The sequence below is a fragment of the Larimichthys crocea genome, chromosome XII (assembly GCF_000972845.2).
Source record: "Larimichthys crocea isolate SSNF chromosome XII, L_crocea_2.0, whole genome shotgun sequence".
Classification (NCBI taxonomy): domain Eukaryota; kingdom Metazoa; phylum Chordata; class Actinopteri; family Sciaenidae; genus Larimichthys; species Larimichthys crocea.
In genome coordinates, this window is record NC_040022.1 from 29650327 (window position 1) to 29670279 (window position 19953).

Below are 19953 nucleotides of genomic sequence, written 5' to 3' on the forward strand. Positions count from 1 at the left end.
CTGGTGGCTTGTGGTGGTTCTGCAGCAAGAAATGACTCTGACTCTATTCAATAGATGTATCGATTTAAAACAGTTTAATTTTCTTTGTAAGATCACTTTTATGAACTTCTATAATGAAATAATACATTGAAAAAAGGAAAATCTCAAATCAATCAGTGTGTAATATGTTGTCCATTCTCAGTGTATCTGTGAAGAAAGATTCATGTTTTCACATCACACTTCTGTTAGCTACACATTAAAACTCTTTATAATTAAAAACTTTATAATTCATAGAAATGTGCTGAAAATAAGGATTTTGTATCTATTTTTATATCTCTATATACACTCTATATACATCTAAATTTGTACTTGTAATCTCATTTCTGTAAAACGGCATTTTCAGGTCTGTGCTGTCTTTATTTTACAAGTCATTTTATCAACATTTTAGTTTCTGTCTACAAACTCAATAAACATTCAATAAACCAAAAAGCCTGTATTGATCCTGATTTGCTGCGTGTCGGCTCAAGACATCCTTTAATTTTCATTTTATTACAAATATGAAGATTGTATTTAATCTCAGACTATGGATGAGCAATAAAAACCTTCCTCCTTCAGCAAATGAAAATGAAAATGAAAAGTGCTTTCAAGGGTAAAACTCTTCACAGACATCATTCTGCTCAGTGGAGCTCAAACATTCAAGTGGAGGAAAAATAAGATAATAAATAAAACTGTGAATTGGGGCTTATTAAAACAATGCCACGAAAGATTTGCTGGTCTCGTACATCCTGATGTTTCCAGAAATAATCTGGCAAAGTCACCTTTCACACCTCGGCTTTTGCAAATAGACTTTTGAGACTATCTGTTTTTTCCACTCGAAGCGAGGGTCTAAGGACAGAGGGTGTCACTCCCTGTACAGATTGTACAGGCAAATCTATTTTGTGACTTAAGACAAATAAAATTTGATTTGATTTGAAGTGGGGTTTTTTAGTTCTTGTTGTATGATAGAAATGATAAAGGCAGATAGAACAAACCAGAATGAATTAAACTATTTAAAATGGGCAAATTAATAAAAGGCAAAGAGGGGAGTGTCCAAATGTCTATGTTGACTTTCAGTTTTGTAACTGAAAAAAATTACATTATTAAACCAGATCAGAGACAGGCATAAAGTATTTTTTATGCTGGTAGCCTAAAGAAAGACCACAGTTTTTAAAAGTAGATGTAGTGATGAAAGATGCACCAGTGCCACCGAAGGACTCAAACATGTAGGTCCAGTCTATGTAGTCAAATGCTCTCTGTTCATATATAAGAATATAATTATTGCTCTGCTCCTCCTGTGAGCTGCATTAATGCTGCTGCAGGTTTCACATAAAATGAGAACAAGCTGTTAAGCTGAATGATTTCGGGGTCAAGATGCAAACACAAGTCTAGAGACTGAGTCAGTTTATTGCATTTACAAAGGGAGAGTGTGCAGGTGAGCTGGTGATTCAAAGGGGACACGGTCCGAGGTGGTGCAGGGCTAATGATGGCAGATTCCCAAGGTGCAGGAGTGCAGATGTGACTGAGAAATTTTATTTTTTAACATTGATTACAATGTTCGAGTTGAAGACAGATCCTCACACATCTTATATCTTATATATGTTGTCTGCTTGGTTATCAATTTCCTTCATACAGGATATTGATTTTTTAAACTGGAGGTGAACTAATGGACATCCAGGGTCACAAACTAAGCAGCTAAGGGCTTTTTTCTGATGACCATTGCTTTATTAACTTCTCAGCTCAAATCTTAGGGGAGAAAAACGAGCATCCGTCTTCATCTGTTAACCAGCAGTGGTTTGAATTTTTAGAGGTAATCTTAAAGGTGTTCACTGTTCGCACAGGATGAAAGCAGCTACATCTGCAGCTAAACCAACTTTTAAATCCAGTATCTGTACAAAGTGTCCACAGACACGGCCCTGCTGTTCTCTTCTTTACCGTATGAGCAGTATACTATGGACGTTTCTTAGGACCCCTCTGACATCTGCTTTGCAGCCTACACCTTTTCACAAAGTAATACATAATTGTACTGGTCCTGATCTCCTGTGAGTCAGCTGAAAACATCCTTTCAGTTTTACTCTCTGGTCTTAAACAGACTGATTCCCTGAATCATCCCTCGGCCCTGCACTTCCCTTTTAAGTAGTTTCACTTTCGTCCTGGGTTGGTCTTACAGCCACAGTAAAAAGGCCACTGCCCTGCAGATGCTCAGCAGAGAGGAAGAAAGCTGGGTTCAGCTCACACTGACGGTAAGCTCTTCTTTTATACACAGCATATTTGGTTTATTGGCATAATGTTATATGTTTAAAGCAGATGTTAGTGAACTTGGATATAGGTTGGGCTCATACAGTTGGTGTACTTGGATTTTACCCCTGTATGTATGATAATAATAATAATAATAATAATAATAATAATAATAATAATAATAACAGTAATAATAATAATAGTAATAATAATAATAATAATAACAATAATAATGCATTTTATTTCATAAGCACCTTTCTGTCACCCAAGGACACCTTACAATAAATAAAAGTAGACAGCAAATAACAAAAAGCGTGCTCATCGCGTGACGTCACGCAGTCTCGTTGTAGGACAGCCCAAAAAATCCTGGACTGAAAACTGGTGAAAAACTTTTTGAACCTCTAACTGCACATTTCAGTAATATATCGTTCAAAGTCTTTTCACATTTTCAGCAACAATTTTCCAACATATTTATTTTGTTTTCAAAGAACACATGGGATTGCCTTTACACGGACTTTAAGTAAGCAGTCGGGAAGTAGAGCTGGCTGGCCATGATGGAGAATTATGTTCATTAGTGGTCGGTTCAGCTGAGAGAAAGTGCACAGGAGTCGAAGATATGTTACGCTGAAAGGTTTTTTGAACCTTGGCCAAGGAAAGGAGGAAGATTTATCAGTGCACTAGTCATGACAGGATGCTGCCTCAATTCTATTGTCCCTACATGTCTATTTTCAATAGACACTTAGTGCTAATAGTTTGAAAATCTTGACTTGTGTGCTCTCTCCTCACAGGTAATAGACTATTTTAGAGCCAGAAGGCCTCAAGGCCAAGTAAGGACAAAAAGATGTCGTCAGAAAGGTACAGTTCCTTTCTTACCTTTACCTTTTTTTTGTTCTCACGCTTCATTTCTCAGAATGTAAACAGACTGACAGAATGACGGATGAATCTCAAAAGACATTTATTTTTTCCTGGCCAGTTTGAGACTATAATCGAACCCACAAATTCAGATGCTTCAGATACCTAAATAGCCTAAGCAGGGCCCAATTTCATTGCTTTGTTAATCAGCACAATAGTTTTCAGCGGTGCTGATATAGTCACACAAGAATTTTTGATCACCATATCATCCGATATCTGTAGGGTAAACCTTGAATATCATTGAATAAAGTAACATCTCAGATTAAGTAATATTTACTTTATAGATCTTGGTTTAGCATTCAAGAATACTCTTTTACTGTTCGTTAAATTAGCAGTCAGTATTTGATATATTTCAGACTAGACAGACCATGGCAGAAACACATACATTTTATACCTAGTGTTAATGTACTACATGTGACTACACTGATATCTGGCCTTAGAGACTGTGTGGAAATGATTTGGCTGCATGTGGCAATATACATAAAAGCCATGAAAGAAAAATTACAATACCCTCCTCTGTCCTCTGACTGAAATTAGTCTGATATCGATGTTTTGCTTTACAGAGAGGAACTGGAGAAGGCCTTGGGCCAGTACATCTTAAACACCTTACACTACACTGACACAGTGAAAAGATTCTGTGAGGGGGTCTGTGAATGGATGAGGGCAAGGAAGATAGAGTTGAGGAAGATCAACAGCAAAAGTCAAGAAAATTTGGCTGCTGTGTTGAAGGACACTATGAGCGGCATGAAGGAGCTTGACGCCTTCCTGGATGCTGTGGAGAGGCTGGCGGTCACCTCACGTCATGTGTTCATGGAAAACCAGGTGATACATCTACCAGAAGAGATCAGGCCTGAACAGGTTCAGGCTGTCATCATTGCAACAAGGCTGATCTGCCCTCTCCTCCTCGAGTTTAAAAGAGATGCGAGTGTCTTCTTTCTTCCCAGGCTTCAGAATGTGGAAGTGCTGTCATATCAGCTGGACAAATACATTCAGACCACCCAGAAGATCTGTGAGATTATAGAGAAAAGGTGAACTGACACTTCATGAACAGCACGTTTGTTTTCATTAACATGAATTAAGAACTATGCAGTATCTTGAGTAGAAATGTACTGCAACTGTGTCTTTAACAGCCATATCAGAGACCTTTGCCTGAACATGAACAAAGAAACTCTGGTGGACCTCGATGGGGATTTGTCTGAAGATGACATAAAAAGAATGCTTTGTCACATTATTCAGCTTGAAGAAATCAGGTAATTTCATCATGGTAACAAGTGTTACAAGTTACTTTAATGCAAACTGTATTTGCATGACCCATCCTTCAAACATCAAAAACTTTTTTCCCCTGCTACAGCCATGCTAACAGCTCTCTAGGTGCTGAGATGCCAAACACTAACATCAGGCATGATGGCCGGGCAGTGGTTTCTTCCCATAGTTCTAAGAGGACTGACTCAGAGAAATTCACCTGTGTTTAGTTGACTCCAGAGGTGAATTGCCCTGAAAATGCTGAGTGCCAGATTTATGGTAGACATGGAAAACTTTTGACAGCTTCTCTCCTATTAGTCTATATCTTCCCAACACACAAATTAGCCTTGATACTAGTAGTAGATACTAGTAACTATTCTCTGCAAGTTTTCTTTTTTAATTCTGTCTTTCTTCTTCACCAGGATGGACCAGAACTTTAGGATGGTGTTCTTGTTCCACGATGTTCCATGTTCTGGCTTCAATGACGAGTTCAGCAAGCGTCAACCCAGGATGTTGCAGTTTTTGGATGACCTGAAGTACAGTGCTGTTCAGCTAGACAGAATGAATAAGGGAGCAAAGATCTCCAATGTGGCAGGCAGCTCGGTGGGGGTAGTTGGAGGCCTGCTTTCCATCGCTGGTTTGATACTTATTCCTTTCACAGCTGGTGCATCTCTAGCTCTGACAGTTGGTGGGATAGGGCTGGGAATTGCCAGTGGCGCCAACAGCTTAGTTACCACTGCCACAGAGTTTGGAGTCAACCGTACACAGCAAAGCAAAGCCAAAGAGATCTTCCAGAGCTTTATGGAGGATGTCCAGAGTCTCCAAGATTATCTGGAGAAGGCGATCACTCAAATAGTCACTAAAATAGAGGGGAAGGAATTTGATGTGTTTCTGAAGTTAGACAATGCATGTTTAGAACTTTGTTCGGTTGGAAATGTGATTAAATCACTTCTTGATGAGATGTCTGCTGCTAAGGCATTGGAAAGTGAAGATGTGGTCATGGGAAAAGACTTAAGCATGGTTTTAAGTAATACTGTGCCAGTAGCCCAAGGTATTTTTGGACTGGTGGAAAGAGTAGCACTCAAATCTCTTAGCACCACCAAGATAACCAGGATCGGTGGCTCTCTGCTCAATGTTTTATTCATTGGCCTAGATATCCTTGATATCTGTAAAGAGAGCATCAGTCTGTCCAAAGGCAGTGAGACTGAGGTCTCCCAGTTCATCAGAGCCAGATCTGCACTCTGGCTCACAGAAATAAAATCATGGGAGAATATCCATGATTGTCTGTGTAAAGGTCTGCCGACATCAGAGCAAAACCGATCTGTCCTGGAGTCATCATTTTATCCAGGGAGGGAGATCCAGAAATAAAGAGAAACAGAAATAAAACTTCTATCTGATGAAGTGGGTGAAAAAGAAAAACAGTCTTATGCAATACAGTGAGAGTCCTGCCTTTTATGGCAGCACTAACAAACCAAAAGCCACAAAAAGGCACATAAGTCTGTCAGAAATGGAAATAGAAAATACACGCATGCCCTTAAAGATTATAACTCCTTAATGATAATCACTTAAAATATTAATAGAACAGTTCAAGGTTGTAAAAAACATTGTTTCCCTATTTACACACATATAAAACAGAATAGAAAATATGATATACTGTACTGTATGTTTTACTTAAGTGATTGTTGATTGACTGTATGTATGTATCTAATAATAAACTCAGCTGGACCAATCTGCTGTCTTTATTGAACATCAAAAGGAATTCAATTGTTTGATGGAAGCACACTGGTAGTAAAATAGGGCACAAAGAAATTCAGAAAACTATAATATAATGTATATATATAAACAAGATTTCATTCTATGTATGCCTGTAAATCACATTTCACGCCTTATATCAGCACTTTGACCAGGTTTTCTCTACATGACATCGGATGCTACTACAAACACTGTTATATGTCAAGCTTACTGCTGGTGGCAGTGTATACTCAGATGTCAGTATTTCATACACAGACTGATACAAGAAGAAGCAAACAGCCTATAGCGTGCACAAAGTTCAGAGTCTAACTGTGAGGTTTTTCTGATTTAATGTAGTGCCGTTTGCAAACGTTTGTCTTATTATCCTGGATGATTCAGATGTAACATGGAGCAGATCACAAACAATCTCTGCAGGTATAAAAACTACAACTTTGCCATCGGCCTCACAACTGCAGAGCACATTGATTCACTCCAGAGCTTTGAAATTCGAGATAGTGACATATTCCTCGTCACTTATCCGAAGTCAGGTCAGTGAGACAAACTCTTCTGTATGACTTTATCTAGATTTATATTTTATGTTAGTTAAGTCCATTGCTGGGACTAGATTTACTGATTATATGTGACGTCTCAAAACTTGTATCCTCACACAGGAACTATATGGACTCAACAGATCATCATCTCCATCTGTGAGCTGGACGGCGGTCTCAATGAATATCGAAACAACTTAGAGCAGATGCCGTGGCTGGAGTACAGGGAGGGTCGAGAACATTACGCTCTACGACCCTCTCCTCGGCTTTTTGCCTCTCACCTCACGCCGGCTCTGATGCCTCAGGGACTGAAGGACAAGAGGGCAAAGGTCAGTTATTTATGAATAATCAATCCTACCACATAAAAAGTTTTAAAATATATATTGAGCAAGTATAAAGTTATACTTATTGTGGTATGTGACAATAATTGCCATAATTCTGGGAGCGCAAGATAATGTCCAACAGTCCAAAACCCAAAGATATTCCATTATTTTCCTGACAGGAAAGGGCTTCAGTATTTAATATGTGCCTAAGATACTAATCAAGGTGTCCTAAAATAGTGACTTTCTTGAACGATGCTTGGCATGGACGAATCGTATGTATGAGTCTGGTTTGTTCTTCTGTCAGATCATCTACGTGATGCGGAATCCAAAGGACAACATTGTCTCTTATTACCACTTCAGTCGCGTCTTCACCGACCTGGAGGCGCCAAAGAGCTTTGAGAGCTTTCTAGAGGACTATCTGACGGGCAACGGTGAGGCACCTCAGTCTGGAAGATGATGAGCAGACAGATGAATTCGAAACATCTGAAATGTGATCTTATGATAAAAAAATGTTTGTGTCTGTTGTGTACAGTTGGAGGATCATCCTGGTTTGACCACATCAGAGCGTGGCATTCAAGCAAAGATCACTACAACATCCTCTTCCTGACCTATGAGGACATGGTTTTGGTAAGATGGGATTTTTCTCTGGTTTTTCATGGAACTCCATCCAATAACATGAATTAAAAAATGTTTAGACTTGTTTTCTGTCGGCCTGTTTCTCTTTTAGGACCTGAAGACGGCGGTAACAAAGATCTGCACGTTCTTGGGGAAAAACCTGAGTGAAGCAGCCATTGATCAAGTTGTAGAAAAATCGACATTTAACACCATGAAGAAAGACTCCAAAGCCAACTACAAGTTTCTGCCACAAGAGAAGATGAAGGGAGACTTCATGCGCAAAGGTAACATCACATAACTGTAGCAGCTTTGCACAAACACGTAAACAGATGTCAGGTCTAGTTTTTTTATTTGTGTATTTATTGCAGGTAAGATCGGTGACTGGACCAACACCTTCACTGCTGCTCAGAGTGAAAGAATCGATCAACTCCTTCAGGAGAGACTCGGTGATCTGTCTCTGAAGTTCATCTGGGAACAAGCAGAGCACCGATCATAAAGTGTCTCTCACTTACAACGTATACAGTAGCTGCTAATGTGCAAACACTGTCTGACACATGTTTGGAAAAATTAGCACAAGTGAGCAGAAAACACCAATAAACTCAGCTGGACCAATCTGTTGTCTTTATTCAACATCAATAAGGAATTAAATTGTGTTTCTTTATGTCGGTGAAGGCTGCTTTGGTCACTCCACGCTTCAGTTCTCTTCATCTGGAATGAGAAAGCAGAGAAGAAAACAGTTCAGTCAGTGGAAACACAACAGCTCTTTGAGTGATCGGATGACTGTGATGTCTAAGATTTTAAACCAGCCACAGCCAGCAGGCAGTCATGACTCGAGAGCTTCAGACAACGCGTTACTCAAGTTCACGCTCAGTAAAGTACGTCACATGGACTTCAACAACTGAATCTCACCTTCTTCCTCCTCGTCCTCTTCATCTTCCTCCTCCTCCTCCTCTTCATCCGAGCTGAAGGTTCCATCAGGCAGGCTGTACACCCGGATCACTTGCTGTTGACAAACCCAGAATATCGACCCGTCAGCTCGACGATCCACAGCAAGTTTTCAAGAAGCGTGAACAGAGGCTTGTGGTGGCTCACCTTGTTGGGGTCCTTGAGGATGAGGTACTTGCCCTCGTCCAGCTTGCGGCAGATATCGATGACGCAGCGGAGGATTCCCCAGGCGTTCTCCATGCTCAGGTTGATCTGGCTGGCGAACTCGTTGGGTTTGAACTGCTGGGTGCCCAGGACGACGTGACGGGCAGAGTCCTTCACGTGGTACCGAGATACGTACCTGAGGAGCACATGGTGATGAAATCACCACAGTCAGTCCAAGATCTGACAAACTACTCACACGGATAAACAAGCTAATACAACAACAGATGCATCTTTATTGACGCTGGCATAGAAGCTCAAACTAAATGCTAACATTACTGTACATCTGCAGTATTTCCTTCATATATAGTTGGACACAATCACAGTGTGTTCCTCACCCCAGTTTGAGGTACTCTGATCCAGCCAACATGGCGCAGCAGGTCCAGCGGGCCAGTTTGTAGCTGTTATTCTTCAGCTCGGTGGCCAGGACGGCTCCTCTCTGAGAGTCCAGCTTCTGACGCCAGTCCACCCCGTTACAATACTGAAGATCAAACAGAGACACAAAGACGTCAAGTTTCTCTTTGCTGAGGTCATTACTCCCTCAGAAGAAACAAAACAACAGACACTGGATCTTTAGCTTTAGAGATGCTGTTACATAATGACTTCCTCTCACCCTCGAGTCCCACTCGTTCAGGGTCTTGACGTTAATGAAGGACACTTCTCCGTTGGCACCGGTCATCACTCCATCGTGCTCACAGCGGACGATCAGATCAATGTCTTCCCCGAGCTTCCAGTGACGGTACCTGAACAACAAAAGCGAGCCATCAGCCTGAGAGGACGCAGTTATCACAGCCTCGTCGTGAACATCCAACCTTCCAAACACAAGCAGCTGCAGACTTACAGCTGTCATTCACAAACTAACCAGCAGGTGTCTCACCTGTAGGCTACAGATGCCACCTCACTCTTGTCCATGTCCTCCTCCACAAACGGGTTGGAGTTTGGAAACTTGTAACGCTCTCCACCCTGAACAAAAAGAAAAGAAATGAGATGTTCCACAAATAAAACATATTTATGACGTCTCAGAGGAAGAGGAAGGCTGTGCTCATCCTTACCATGCGTAAACATTGCTGGCTGAAGTTGTGGTTGATGTACGTGGCCTCCATCGCCAGGTTACGAGGAGAGTTGAAGGAGTTGCCTTCGTCCTGCGGTGGCTCGTTGGCCGTCTCGCTCACAGTCAGCAGATCTAAGAGGTGCAGATGTTACAGCGTTCAGTGTGAAAGCAACAGTTCAGTCAAAGATCTGTTTGTGGAAGCAGCTCGCCGCGACTCACCAAAGTCAGAGTTGTCTCTCTTGTCAAAGAACAGCTTGTTGCCCACTCTCTGCACAATGATGTCCCAGGAGTTGACCGAGCGTGTGCAGCACATCAAGGTGGCCAAGATGGCATCAGTGGCAAACACATTGCCCTGAGTCTTAGCCAGCTGGAGAGAGAACAAAACATCTGTTGTTGCAAAGAAACAAACTTCTGATGGTCTGTGTTGTGTTCACTGAGCAGCTCATGATGTCAAAGAACCTTGCGGATGACGGGATCGTCGGTGGTGGTGACGGTGTGGAAGATCCTCTTGATGCTCTTCAGCTGCTTCTCGTTGCGGGTGGTGATCCGGTCGAAGGCTTTGTCGTAGTGCTCCAAAGCACCGCAGCACTCGCTGCAGGAAACAGGAAACAAGCAGTCAGTGCGTCCTTTATTTCAACCTGAGAGGCGTTTAATGACTGATGATGATGACGAAGAGTAGCTCTGTTTCACTTACATGTCGACAGGGTCAGCCACCTCCATGTATCTCATCTTCATCAGCCTGGGGAAGTCCATCTCCTCCTTCACCTCCCAGTCGCTCCTCACCTCCACGGAGGAATCTCTGGGCTTCAGCTGGGCCTTAAAGTATAAGGACAGGGGGGAGGTGGGGAGGGGAGTAACGAGGGGGGGGGGCACCGACATTCATATTAGCAAAAACAGAAGACTGCCACACCGGAAATACACTCACAAATATTCTTTAATGCATGAATAGAATCAATCAAGCGATCTAAACCTGGGATTTCTGGTCCCACTTCTGACGGACTCCAAACTGCTTTTGGAACTTTTTCTGCAGACGCATACGATCCCTGAAAAAACGAAACACTTCAAGTTAAACTTAAGAAACGTGCAGCAGGACCGGCAGTCAACACAAACTGTGCAGGTCTCAGTCTGTGGTCTGTGACGGGGTCTCACCTCTCCTTCTGCTTGGCGCTCTTTGGCAGCGTCTGCATGTTGAACTGAGTCAGGTTCCTGCGGTCCTTGTCCCTGCGCAGGTTCCTCTGTCCAAGCAAACGTCATCAGGTTATGATTGATTCAAAGACAATTTGTTATTTAAGTCAAAGTGTGTCTGCAGCCTCGGTCGGTCGGTCGATCTGTACCTGAGCAAACCTCATGCGGTTCCTCTGGTAGGCCGTCTTCTGCGTCTTGGCCGTGTCCACCAGCTGGAAGCTCGTCTCATCCTCCTCATGGAAGTAGGCGTACTGACTACCGCCTCCAAACTGAGAGGAGTACTTATCTGGAGACAGATTCATTTCATTGTAGCATAAGAAATCAACATGTTTGGTATGTAGGTGGAGAAACATCTGGGTGAACAGCTGTCTTACTCACTTGTGTATCTCTTGTCTTGATAAGTCGCTCCAGTCCAGTCAGCAACCTGACGGAGGAAACACACAACGTGAGGGAAACGGTGGAAAACAAACTCGAGAACGTCACGTTGAAGTGTGGAACATGAGGACAAACCTTTCCCAGACGGTCCCCTTTGCTGAACGGCTGGTAGGGCATGTCTTTAAACTTCTCTGGGACCGCACATGGACCCCATCCGGACGGGTTGTCCTGGATCACGGGGGCGTTGAACTTGGCCATGGCCTGAAGTCAGTGAACCAAAAAAAATAAAAAATAAAACTAAGAGTGTGTCCAAACAACCTGACAACACAGAGTCCACAAACACAGGAAGGGTCTCAGCCAATAAGCAGCACTGATATCTCCAGCAATGCACAAACAAACAGGCACTGATCAGCTTGCGCAGTGGGCTAGTCATCATCGACCCCCGAGTGTCAATCATCATTAATTAAGCTGCTAATTATTGTTTAGTGGCTCAGTTAGTCTGTAAAACATTTTAATGCTGAGCACACATAAAACCTGAAACTACAGATCCTCATTTAACATCAATGAAAATCTTTAAAGCTCCGACTCATTGTTTCCTGTTATTGTTTAAAGTGAGTCATAAGACAAAAGTTATGAATGGACGCTCAGTTGGAGACTGTGTCCGAGCTTTCGTCCACCTAAAGGCCTCAGAGGAAAATGGACTTTGTGACTTTGGGCTGTACAAATAAAATCTGACTTGATTTGATTCTGTGTTTTTATTCATTAGCTTTTAACAAAAGACCTGACGGATCTCTGATCACAGTGAACGATGAGTTCACACTGACCGTGTGTGAGGACAAAGAGGAGGACACGTTTTAAAGAAGAGGAGGAGGACACGTTTTAAAGAGGAGGAGGACACGTTTTAAAGAGGAGGAGGACACATTTTAAAGAGGAGGAGGACACATTTTAAAGAAGAGGAGGACACATTTTAAAGAAGAGGAGGACACATTTTAAAGAAGAGGAGGACACATTTTAAAGAAGAGGAGGAGGACACATTTTAAAGAGGAGGAGGACACATTTTAAAGAAGAGGAGGACACATTTTAAAGAAGAGGAGGACACATTTTAAAGAAGAGGAGGACACATTTTAAAGAAGAGGAGGACACATTTTAAAGAAGAGGAGGACACATTTTAAAGAAGAGGAGGACACATTTTAAAGAAGAGGAGGACACATTTTAAAGAAGAGGAGGACACATTTTAAAGAAGAGGAGGACACATTTTAAAGAAGAGGAGGACACATTTTAAAGAAGAGGAGGACACATTTTAAAGAAGAGGAGGACACATTTTAAAGAAGAGGAGGACACATTTTAAAGAAGAGGAGGACACATTTTAAAGAGGAGGAGGACACATTTTAAAGAAGAGGAGGACACATTTTAAAGAGGAGGAGGACACATTTTAAAGAAGAGGAGGACACATTTTAAAGAAGAGGAGGACACATTTTAAAGAAGAGGAGGAGGACACATTTTAAAGAAGAGGAGGACACATTTTAAAGAGGAGGAGGACACATTTTAAAGAAGAGGAGGAGGACACATTTTAAAGAGGAGGAGGACACATTTTAAAGAAGAGGAGGACACATTTTAAAGAAGAGGAGGAGGACACATTTTAAAGAAGAGGAGGACACATTTTAAAGAGGAGGAGGACACATTTTAAAGAAGAGGAGGACACATTTTAAAGAAGAGGAGGAGGACACATTTTAAAGACACATTTTAAAGAAGAGGACACATTTTAAAGACACATTTTAAAGAAGAGGAGGAGGACACATTTTAAAGAAGAAGAGGAGGACACATTTTAAAGACACATTTTAAAGAAGAGGACACATTTTAAAGACACATTTTAAAGAAGAAGAGGAGGACACATTTTAAAGAGACATTTTAAAGCTTCTTCACAGCAGCTACATCTGTAGCTCCGCTGCTGACGTCATCTTCACAGTTTTTTATTAATCTGACTAAAGTTAAACCTGCGACCCAGAATCCATCAAACTGTTTCAGAGACTTTAACAGGAACTGTTTGATTCAGAGACTTTAACAGGAACTGTTTGATTCAGAGACTTTAACAGGAACTGTTTGATTCACAGACTTTAACAGGAACTGTTTGATGCAGCAGCTGTTTTTCAGTCTGACCCGCGGAGCTAACAGATGCTAATGCTAATGCTAATGCTAACGCCAGTCATCCTGCCAGGTGGCCGCGTTAGCTTTGATGCTAAGCTAACTGTGCGTGCGGGCTCCACGCGCTCCCGCGGGCCTCGCGGGCCTCGCGGTGCTTCATGTTCGGTCACGGCCTGAAACTGGAACCGTTCACGCGTCTGCACGTGTCTGACTGCGGGCTTACCGTTACCGGTGTGACTCCCTGTCGGTGTCTGAATCCAGCCGCTCCTCAAACGGCGCAAAGCTCCGACACAGCCGGCGTGAAAGGAGGTGCTGCCTGCCGGAAGCGGAAACCGGTGCTTCTCTGCCGTAACACGAGTGCGGCTGTCATAATACTGACGGCGCAGAGCACCCGTGGCAGTATAGAGAGCTGCATTAATTATACATATATAATATTATTAATATATAATAACATATATGATGTAAGGTCACAGAGAACTTAGCTTGGTAGTTTTATTTTGAAAGGATTCTCTTACGCTTGCTGGTGTTGCTTCACTGCCCCCCGGTGGTCACAGTGCGCAACTACACCACTGTGCGTTTTATTTTTATGACTTATGTTGGTTATAGACAAATAACAATAATAACAACAATAATAATAATATATAACAACATACACTATGTATAGTCGCGCATAAACACAACAGTTTTAGTTTGAAAGGTTTATTTTAAAAGGATTTCCATGAAACGTAACGACACACTGCCCTCCGGTGGTCACAGTGCGCAACTACACCATTGTCTATGTGCGTTTTATTTTTATGACTTATGTTGGTTATAGACAAATATTAATAATACCAATAATAATATAACAACATACATTATGTATAGTCGCGGATAAACACAACAGTTTTCGTTTGAAAGGTTTATTTTAAAAGGATTTCCTCGAAACGTTACGACACGCTGCCCCCTGGTGGTCACAATGCGCAATTACACCGCGGTATATTCTGACTTTTATTTTGCAGGGTCATAACCGGAAGTATAGTACGACGCTATTGTATCTAACTTGACGTCACTGCTTGTAATTACTCACTGTGACCACCAGGGGGCGGAAATATACACATTTCTATCGAAGCTAAATATAAATTAAATATTTAATAACTTACAGGCGAAAGACGAGAGAAACACAGCAGGTTCATGAAATAAATACGTTTTTTTCTTCTTTTGGCTGTATAAAATATTAACTAATATAATAACATATGATGTAAGGTCACAGAGAAACACAGCACCTAGTTTGGTAGTTTTATTTTGAAAGGATTCTAAGCACTTACGCTTGCTGGTGTTGCTTCACTGCCCTTCGGTGGTCACAGTGCGCAACTACACCACTGTGTATGTGCGTTTTATTTTCATGATTTATGTTGGTTATAGACAAAAATAATAATATATAACAACATACACTATATATAGTCGCGCATAAACACAACAGTTTTAGTTTGAAAGGTTTATTTTAAAAGGATTTCCTCGAAACGTTACGACATGCTGCCCCCTGGTGGTCACAGTGCGCAATTACACCGCGGTATATTCCGACTTTTATTTTGCAGGGTCATAACCGGAAGTATAGTACGACGCTATTGTATCTAACTTGACGTCACTGCTTGTAATTACTCACTGTGACCACCAGGGGGCGGAAATATACACATTTCTGTCAAAGCTAAATATAAATTAAATATTTAATAACTTACAGGCGAAAGACGAGAGAAACGCAGCAGGTTGATGAAATAAATGTATGTTTTTTTTCTTCTTCTTTTGGCTGTATAAAATATTAATTATTTTTCTTATTAAAGACATTTGAGTTGGGTCTTTGTTCCTGTGACCACTGGAGCGCAGTAAACAATGTAACCAGCTGTGAACGTCTGTGGCGATTACGTCAGATTAGACTTCAGAGTTATTACCAATAAAGATGTTAGCGTCTTTTGTAATAATTAAACTAATTACTTAAATAGACCATAAGAGTTTATCCTCACTATTTCGTATTATACACAAAAACTAATTTAAACGTAGTGTTGCAGTTCCCCACTGTGGCCACCGGAGGGCGTTCAGTCAACATCGATAGTCAGTTCTCATCAACACAACACACTACTACTTCCTAAAATCCTTCAAATTAAAACAATAAAACTATATCTTTTTAAATATAAATCCTTCTTATTACGTTTATCTAAGTAATTGTTTGCACATATTATACACAATAACTAATAGTTAGCTTCAAATTGTGTTTAATAAGCTCTTAATGAATAATCTACAATATTAATTAAGATTTCCGGGAAATCCTTCAAAATAAAACAGTTGCTTAATAACCTTAAAATAAACCAAACACACGAGAAAACAGTGTTTCTAATATTATGGTGACTGGCAAAAATGTACATTGATTTTCACAGAGCATTATAAAACCTTTATATAATCAAATGTATGTAAACAGATGATAATAACAATAATCAGTATAGATTATTAATTTCAGGGTTGTAGTTTACACACGTGATCACTAAAGAAGAGAGAAAACAATGAAAATGATCATTGTGGGACATGCTTCATGTTTTATTTTGAAAGTATTGAACGGAGGTGCTGTAATTCCTCGCTGTGGCCACTTGAGGGCAGCACACACACATGACGCTGCACAGGCTGTTCTACGCCAACATTAAAACACTAAAGTTGTGACGTTTTACTTAAACTTGTGTTGTTTTTAATAATCAAACTAATTTACACTGATTTAAACGTAGCGTTGCAGTTCCTGACTGTGGCCACTGGAGGGCGCCGAACGGTCACAATGACCTAAAATCACTTCTGGAAAATAATAACAATAATAATACATTTTATATAAGATTATAAAATAACAGACACACACTCCTGCGTTAGGAGGAGAAAGAATATATCATATTATTATATCAGCCTGTGTATTTTAGTCCAGTACATGTTTTTATTCTTATTTTACATTCACATTCATATATGTATATGTCTGATCCTTATTTTTACTCTAACTATTCACGTGGTTATTATTTGTTGCACGCAGTCCTGTACGAGCCTTGGTATGATGTTGTATTATTTCAGACATTTATATTGCAGGTATGATATTAAAAGAAAACAAACAGCTTCCTGCATAATTACAGAATTTCCTCTGAAATATTTGCTGTTACATAATGATCTTGTTTATGAGGATCGTGGGTTTCTCTGATCACTGAGTACACGTTGCTCAAATTAGAGCTAACAGGTTGGATTGTGGGAGTTTGGACAGGTTCATCAGCCTCCATCGATTCCACTGCTGACCATGTCAGAGTAGAAACTGTGCAGCCTGTGGATGCATGTTTACTTCTTTCAACTTGTTTGAGATATGAATTAAAGCTTCTGAACAGTGTGTAGTTCATTAGGCAGTGTGTGCTTACATACATACACAGACTCAGCGTGGAGTCTTCATCATCATCAGCGTCTTATTTCAATGAACATGACAAACACACGTCAGTAAAATCCACTGAAGATGTTTATGCATGAAATGTGACGTCTGTGTGATGGATGTCAGTTACATAGTGCTGGTATTTCACAAACAGCAGCAGAGGGTGTCATGTGATGTCGGCTGCTGCTTCCATCTCCTCATCATTAGATCAAGTGTTCCTCTTGAGCCGCTCTTAACTGTAACAGTAGTAAGTACTGACTTGAGTATTTACATGTTATGTAACATTTTACGTCTACTCCACCTCTGAGAGTATGTACATACTTCCTCCACCACTGACTGTATACGACTGCTGTAATCTGTAATCTGCTGTAATCTGTAATCTGCGAGATGACAGCGTTGGAAGTCTTCTCTGCGTTGCATCGTCACCTGGCAGCTGGGCTGTGACTCCAAGTGTCGTCCTTCAGGGATCTTTGGAGGAGCGCTGACAGCAGATGGTAAGCGCAGAGTGTCATATTCATTATGAATTTTGATGGTATGACTGATTATATCAGCAGAGACTTTTTTCCTCATGTTAAATGTGCACAGGACAGTATTACTGGAATCTGACGCACCGATACCTGATGTTCATTTCATGGATGTTCAGACTGAAATATCTCAACAACTATCAGATGTGTTGCCCTTAAAAATGTTTCCTTGTCCATGGAAGTAAAGCTGACAGAGGAAGTGCTACAAACTGCAGTTCCTCAAACGTCCACTTGAGGCTGGCTCCAGAAGTGAGTCAGTCTCCATAAGTCCCCATGTTCAAATGTCCAACTTCACAGCAGAAATAAACATGTTTACAGCCTGGTACAAAAAACAGTTTTGGTCTCTGTAGCTAATTTCCCCGTTCATGACAACTGTACTGAGGGTGAATTTATATACAACTCACCTGTTCACATTATATTAAGGCTTAAAGTTATGCAGGATTAAGAGCGTGGACGCTTTGATTGACAGGTGGGTGCTGTTACAGATGCCTTGTTTCAGCGCCGGTCCTGGCCACATTTGCGCCCTTGAAGCAGATGTTATTAAGCATCGTCAGGTTAAAACTAGTTTGATTATGACCAGTGTGTGTGCTTAATGCTTATTATCTAGTGTTAGCTCAGATTGTGAGCATGTAGCTCAAAGTGCAGCCTCGCAGAGCCGCTTGCATTTGCATTTAGTATTTCTAATTTAAATGTCATAAACAAACAGTTTAACTTCTGAATTTAAGCTGAGTCGCAGCTGGTTGCTTCATTTCCTTCATTGTTCGTGTGGCTGCAGCCGCGGTTCATGTTTGTCTTGGCGTGTTGACCTTCAAATCAAAACGCCGTCTTTGCGTCATCACTGGCAGACGTCTGTGAATTCAATCAAACATTCATTTTGGTCTCGTGTCTGCAGCTTCAGGGTATTTTGTTTATCGTGTTTGATGATGTTTGCATCGCTCACACACACTCCTGTTGTCACTCCTGTGAGAGTTGATACAAGATTGTATTTTTTTAATTAGCCGAGCAGCCACGGTCACAAACACTCGAGTTTCTCTTCCCTGACTGCATGTTCATGCAGCTGCCATCTCAAGATTTCTCCCTGTCAGCAAGTGTCAACAAAAAAAGGAAACATTAGAGGAAAGTCTGAAAAAATGAAACATGATTTTGTTTTATGTTACTATCCTGTAAATCAACGTGTGCTCCTGAAGATTTCTGTTTTGTTTTGTGTGCACATAATCAGTTCTGTGTTTGATCCGTTCAGAATTAAAACACGTCGTTTATGGAGTTTTTACATTATTCACTGTTGAACATATTCTCAGCGTGTGTTCTCTCCGGGCTTTCTGTTTCATCTGACAGTTAATTAGACATCAGGAGAAAATTGCTAACACCTGTGTTCAATCAGAGAGATCCTCCCACTCACTCAGTCATGATGATCGCTGCGACTTCTATTAATATCCAACAAGAGAAAAGTGAGAGAGAGAGTTCAGATCAGGTCGTTTCTTTATGCTAATTAGTGCTAAGTAATGTTTAAGTACGTATTTAAATGTAAAAATCATTTTTGAAAAAACACTTCTTCATTTTCTTGATAAAAGTTCGATGAGAAGAACGATGCCACTTCATGGTCGTCCATCTCCAAAGCTCACAAATTAAAACGTCATATCTTTTTTGTTTAATGGGAACAAAAACATGTGGAAGACAAACTGTGATCACATATGTACCAAACTCTGGGCAAGAACACCAACAAACCTGAGGATAATTAAGACAAATCGACAGTTTGACTAAAACATTTTTTATTTTTTTATACTCATGAATCTAAATTCAATCACAGATTTGTCATTTTGGCACAAAATATTGAAACTGCAGCAGCAACAAACAAACAAATCTGCACCGAGCTGCATCCGGCAGAATTCTGTTTGACATTTCGTCCTGATGGTTTGAGACATAAATCATGTTTTACAGTGTGATCAACAACAACACTTGAGCTGAAGCGAAGTTTTAAAAACACAAAGTAATGAAGACTCCCACTCAGCATCACCGGTGGGATCATTTCACGACTCTTCATGCATCCTGATTACACCGTGGAAATAAACACACGTTGCTCTGTAGGCATGGTGACGAAGGTGCTAAATATGCAACAGAATATTTCATCTGAGCTGAAATGTTCATCAGGATCATGTGTGGACCTCGTTGTGTTCATCCTCTTGAGCTGATGACAGTGTTTGCACAGGGTTTCCATACTCACTCCTGCCAAATAATAAAAACTACAGACTGTTAGAGTTAACTTGAGTCTTGTCCATATTGTACGTGGGTGAGAGCCTGTAGGCAGAGAATCACACTGAGTCATAGCAGACCCATCAACTGACTATCACCTCTCCCCGTACAGTAAGCACAGGTGGGTTATCACTGAGGGGAGTCTGGGATCACACAGGCAGGCAGCTCCAACCAACAATATTTATAGCCGAACACACACTCGCACAAACACTAGTAAACAGCTTAGTCACACAGAGAGAAG

General features: G+C 40.9%; 3 protein-coding genes across 4 annotated transcripts; 2 read left to right on the forward strand and 1 right to left on the reverse strand.

The window, feature by feature from the left end:
- The first annotated feature begins 2196 nt into the window (after positions 1 to 2196).
- Positions 2197 to 6124, forward strand: LOC104934499 (uncharacterized). The gene is made up of 5 exons (XM_010750179.3): positions 2197 to 2258; positions 3042 to 3108; positions 3729 to 4193; positions 4296 to 4415; positions 4830 to 6124. The coding sequence occupies exons 2-5, from the start codon at positions 3095 to 3097 to the stop codon at positions 5773 to 5775; spliced, it is 1545 nt and encodes a 514-aa protein (XP_010748481.3). The 5' UTR covers positions 2197 to 2258; positions 3042 to 3094; the 3' UTR covers positions 5776 to 6124.
- A 300-nt stretch (positions 6125 to 6424) lies between these two features.
- sult3st1 (sulfotransferase family 3, cytosolic sulfotransferase 1) lies at positions 6425 to 8149 on the forward strand. Its single transcript, XM_010750166.3, has 6 exons — positions 6425 to 6686; positions 6810 to 7015; positions 7314 to 7440; positions 7542 to 7636; positions 7737 to 7908; positions 7993 to 8149. The coding sequence occupies exons 1-6, from the start codon at positions 6545 to 6547 to the stop codon at positions 8118 to 8120; spliced, it is 870 nt and encodes a 289-aa protein (XP_010748468.3). The 5' UTR covers positions 6425 to 6544; the 3' UTR covers positions 8121 to 8149.
- Positions 8150 to 8223: 74 nt separating this feature from the next.
- Positions 8224 to 13896, reverse strand: eif3d (eukaryotic translation initiation factor 3, subunit D). Of its 2 annotated transcripts, none has more exons than XM_027285752.1 (16): positions 13747 to 13896; positions 11517 to 11642; positions 11385 to 11430; positions 11156 to 11292; positions 10971 to 11056; positions 10792 to 10864; positions 10516 to 10631; positions 10281 to 10413; positions 10041 to 10188; positions 9823 to 9953; positions 9648 to 9733; positions 9384 to 9513; positions 9109 to 9251; positions 8717 to 8909; positions 8534 to 8627; positions 8224 to 8332 (listed from the first exon to the last, which is right to left on the reverse strand). In XM_027285752.1, the coding sequence occupies exons 2-16, from the start codon at positions 11637 to 11639 to the stop codon at positions 8319 to 8321; spliced, it is 1653 nt and encodes a 550-aa protein (XP_027141553.1). In that variant the 5' UTR covers positions 11640 to 11642; positions 13747 to 13896; the 3' UTR covers positions 8224 to 8318. The 2 variants fall into 2 exon arrangements, with proteins under 2 accessions (XP_027141553.1, XP_027141552.1); XM_027285751.1 differs by having other exon boundaries at positions 10516 to 10637.
- Positions 13897 to 19953: the final 6057 nt, after the last annotated feature.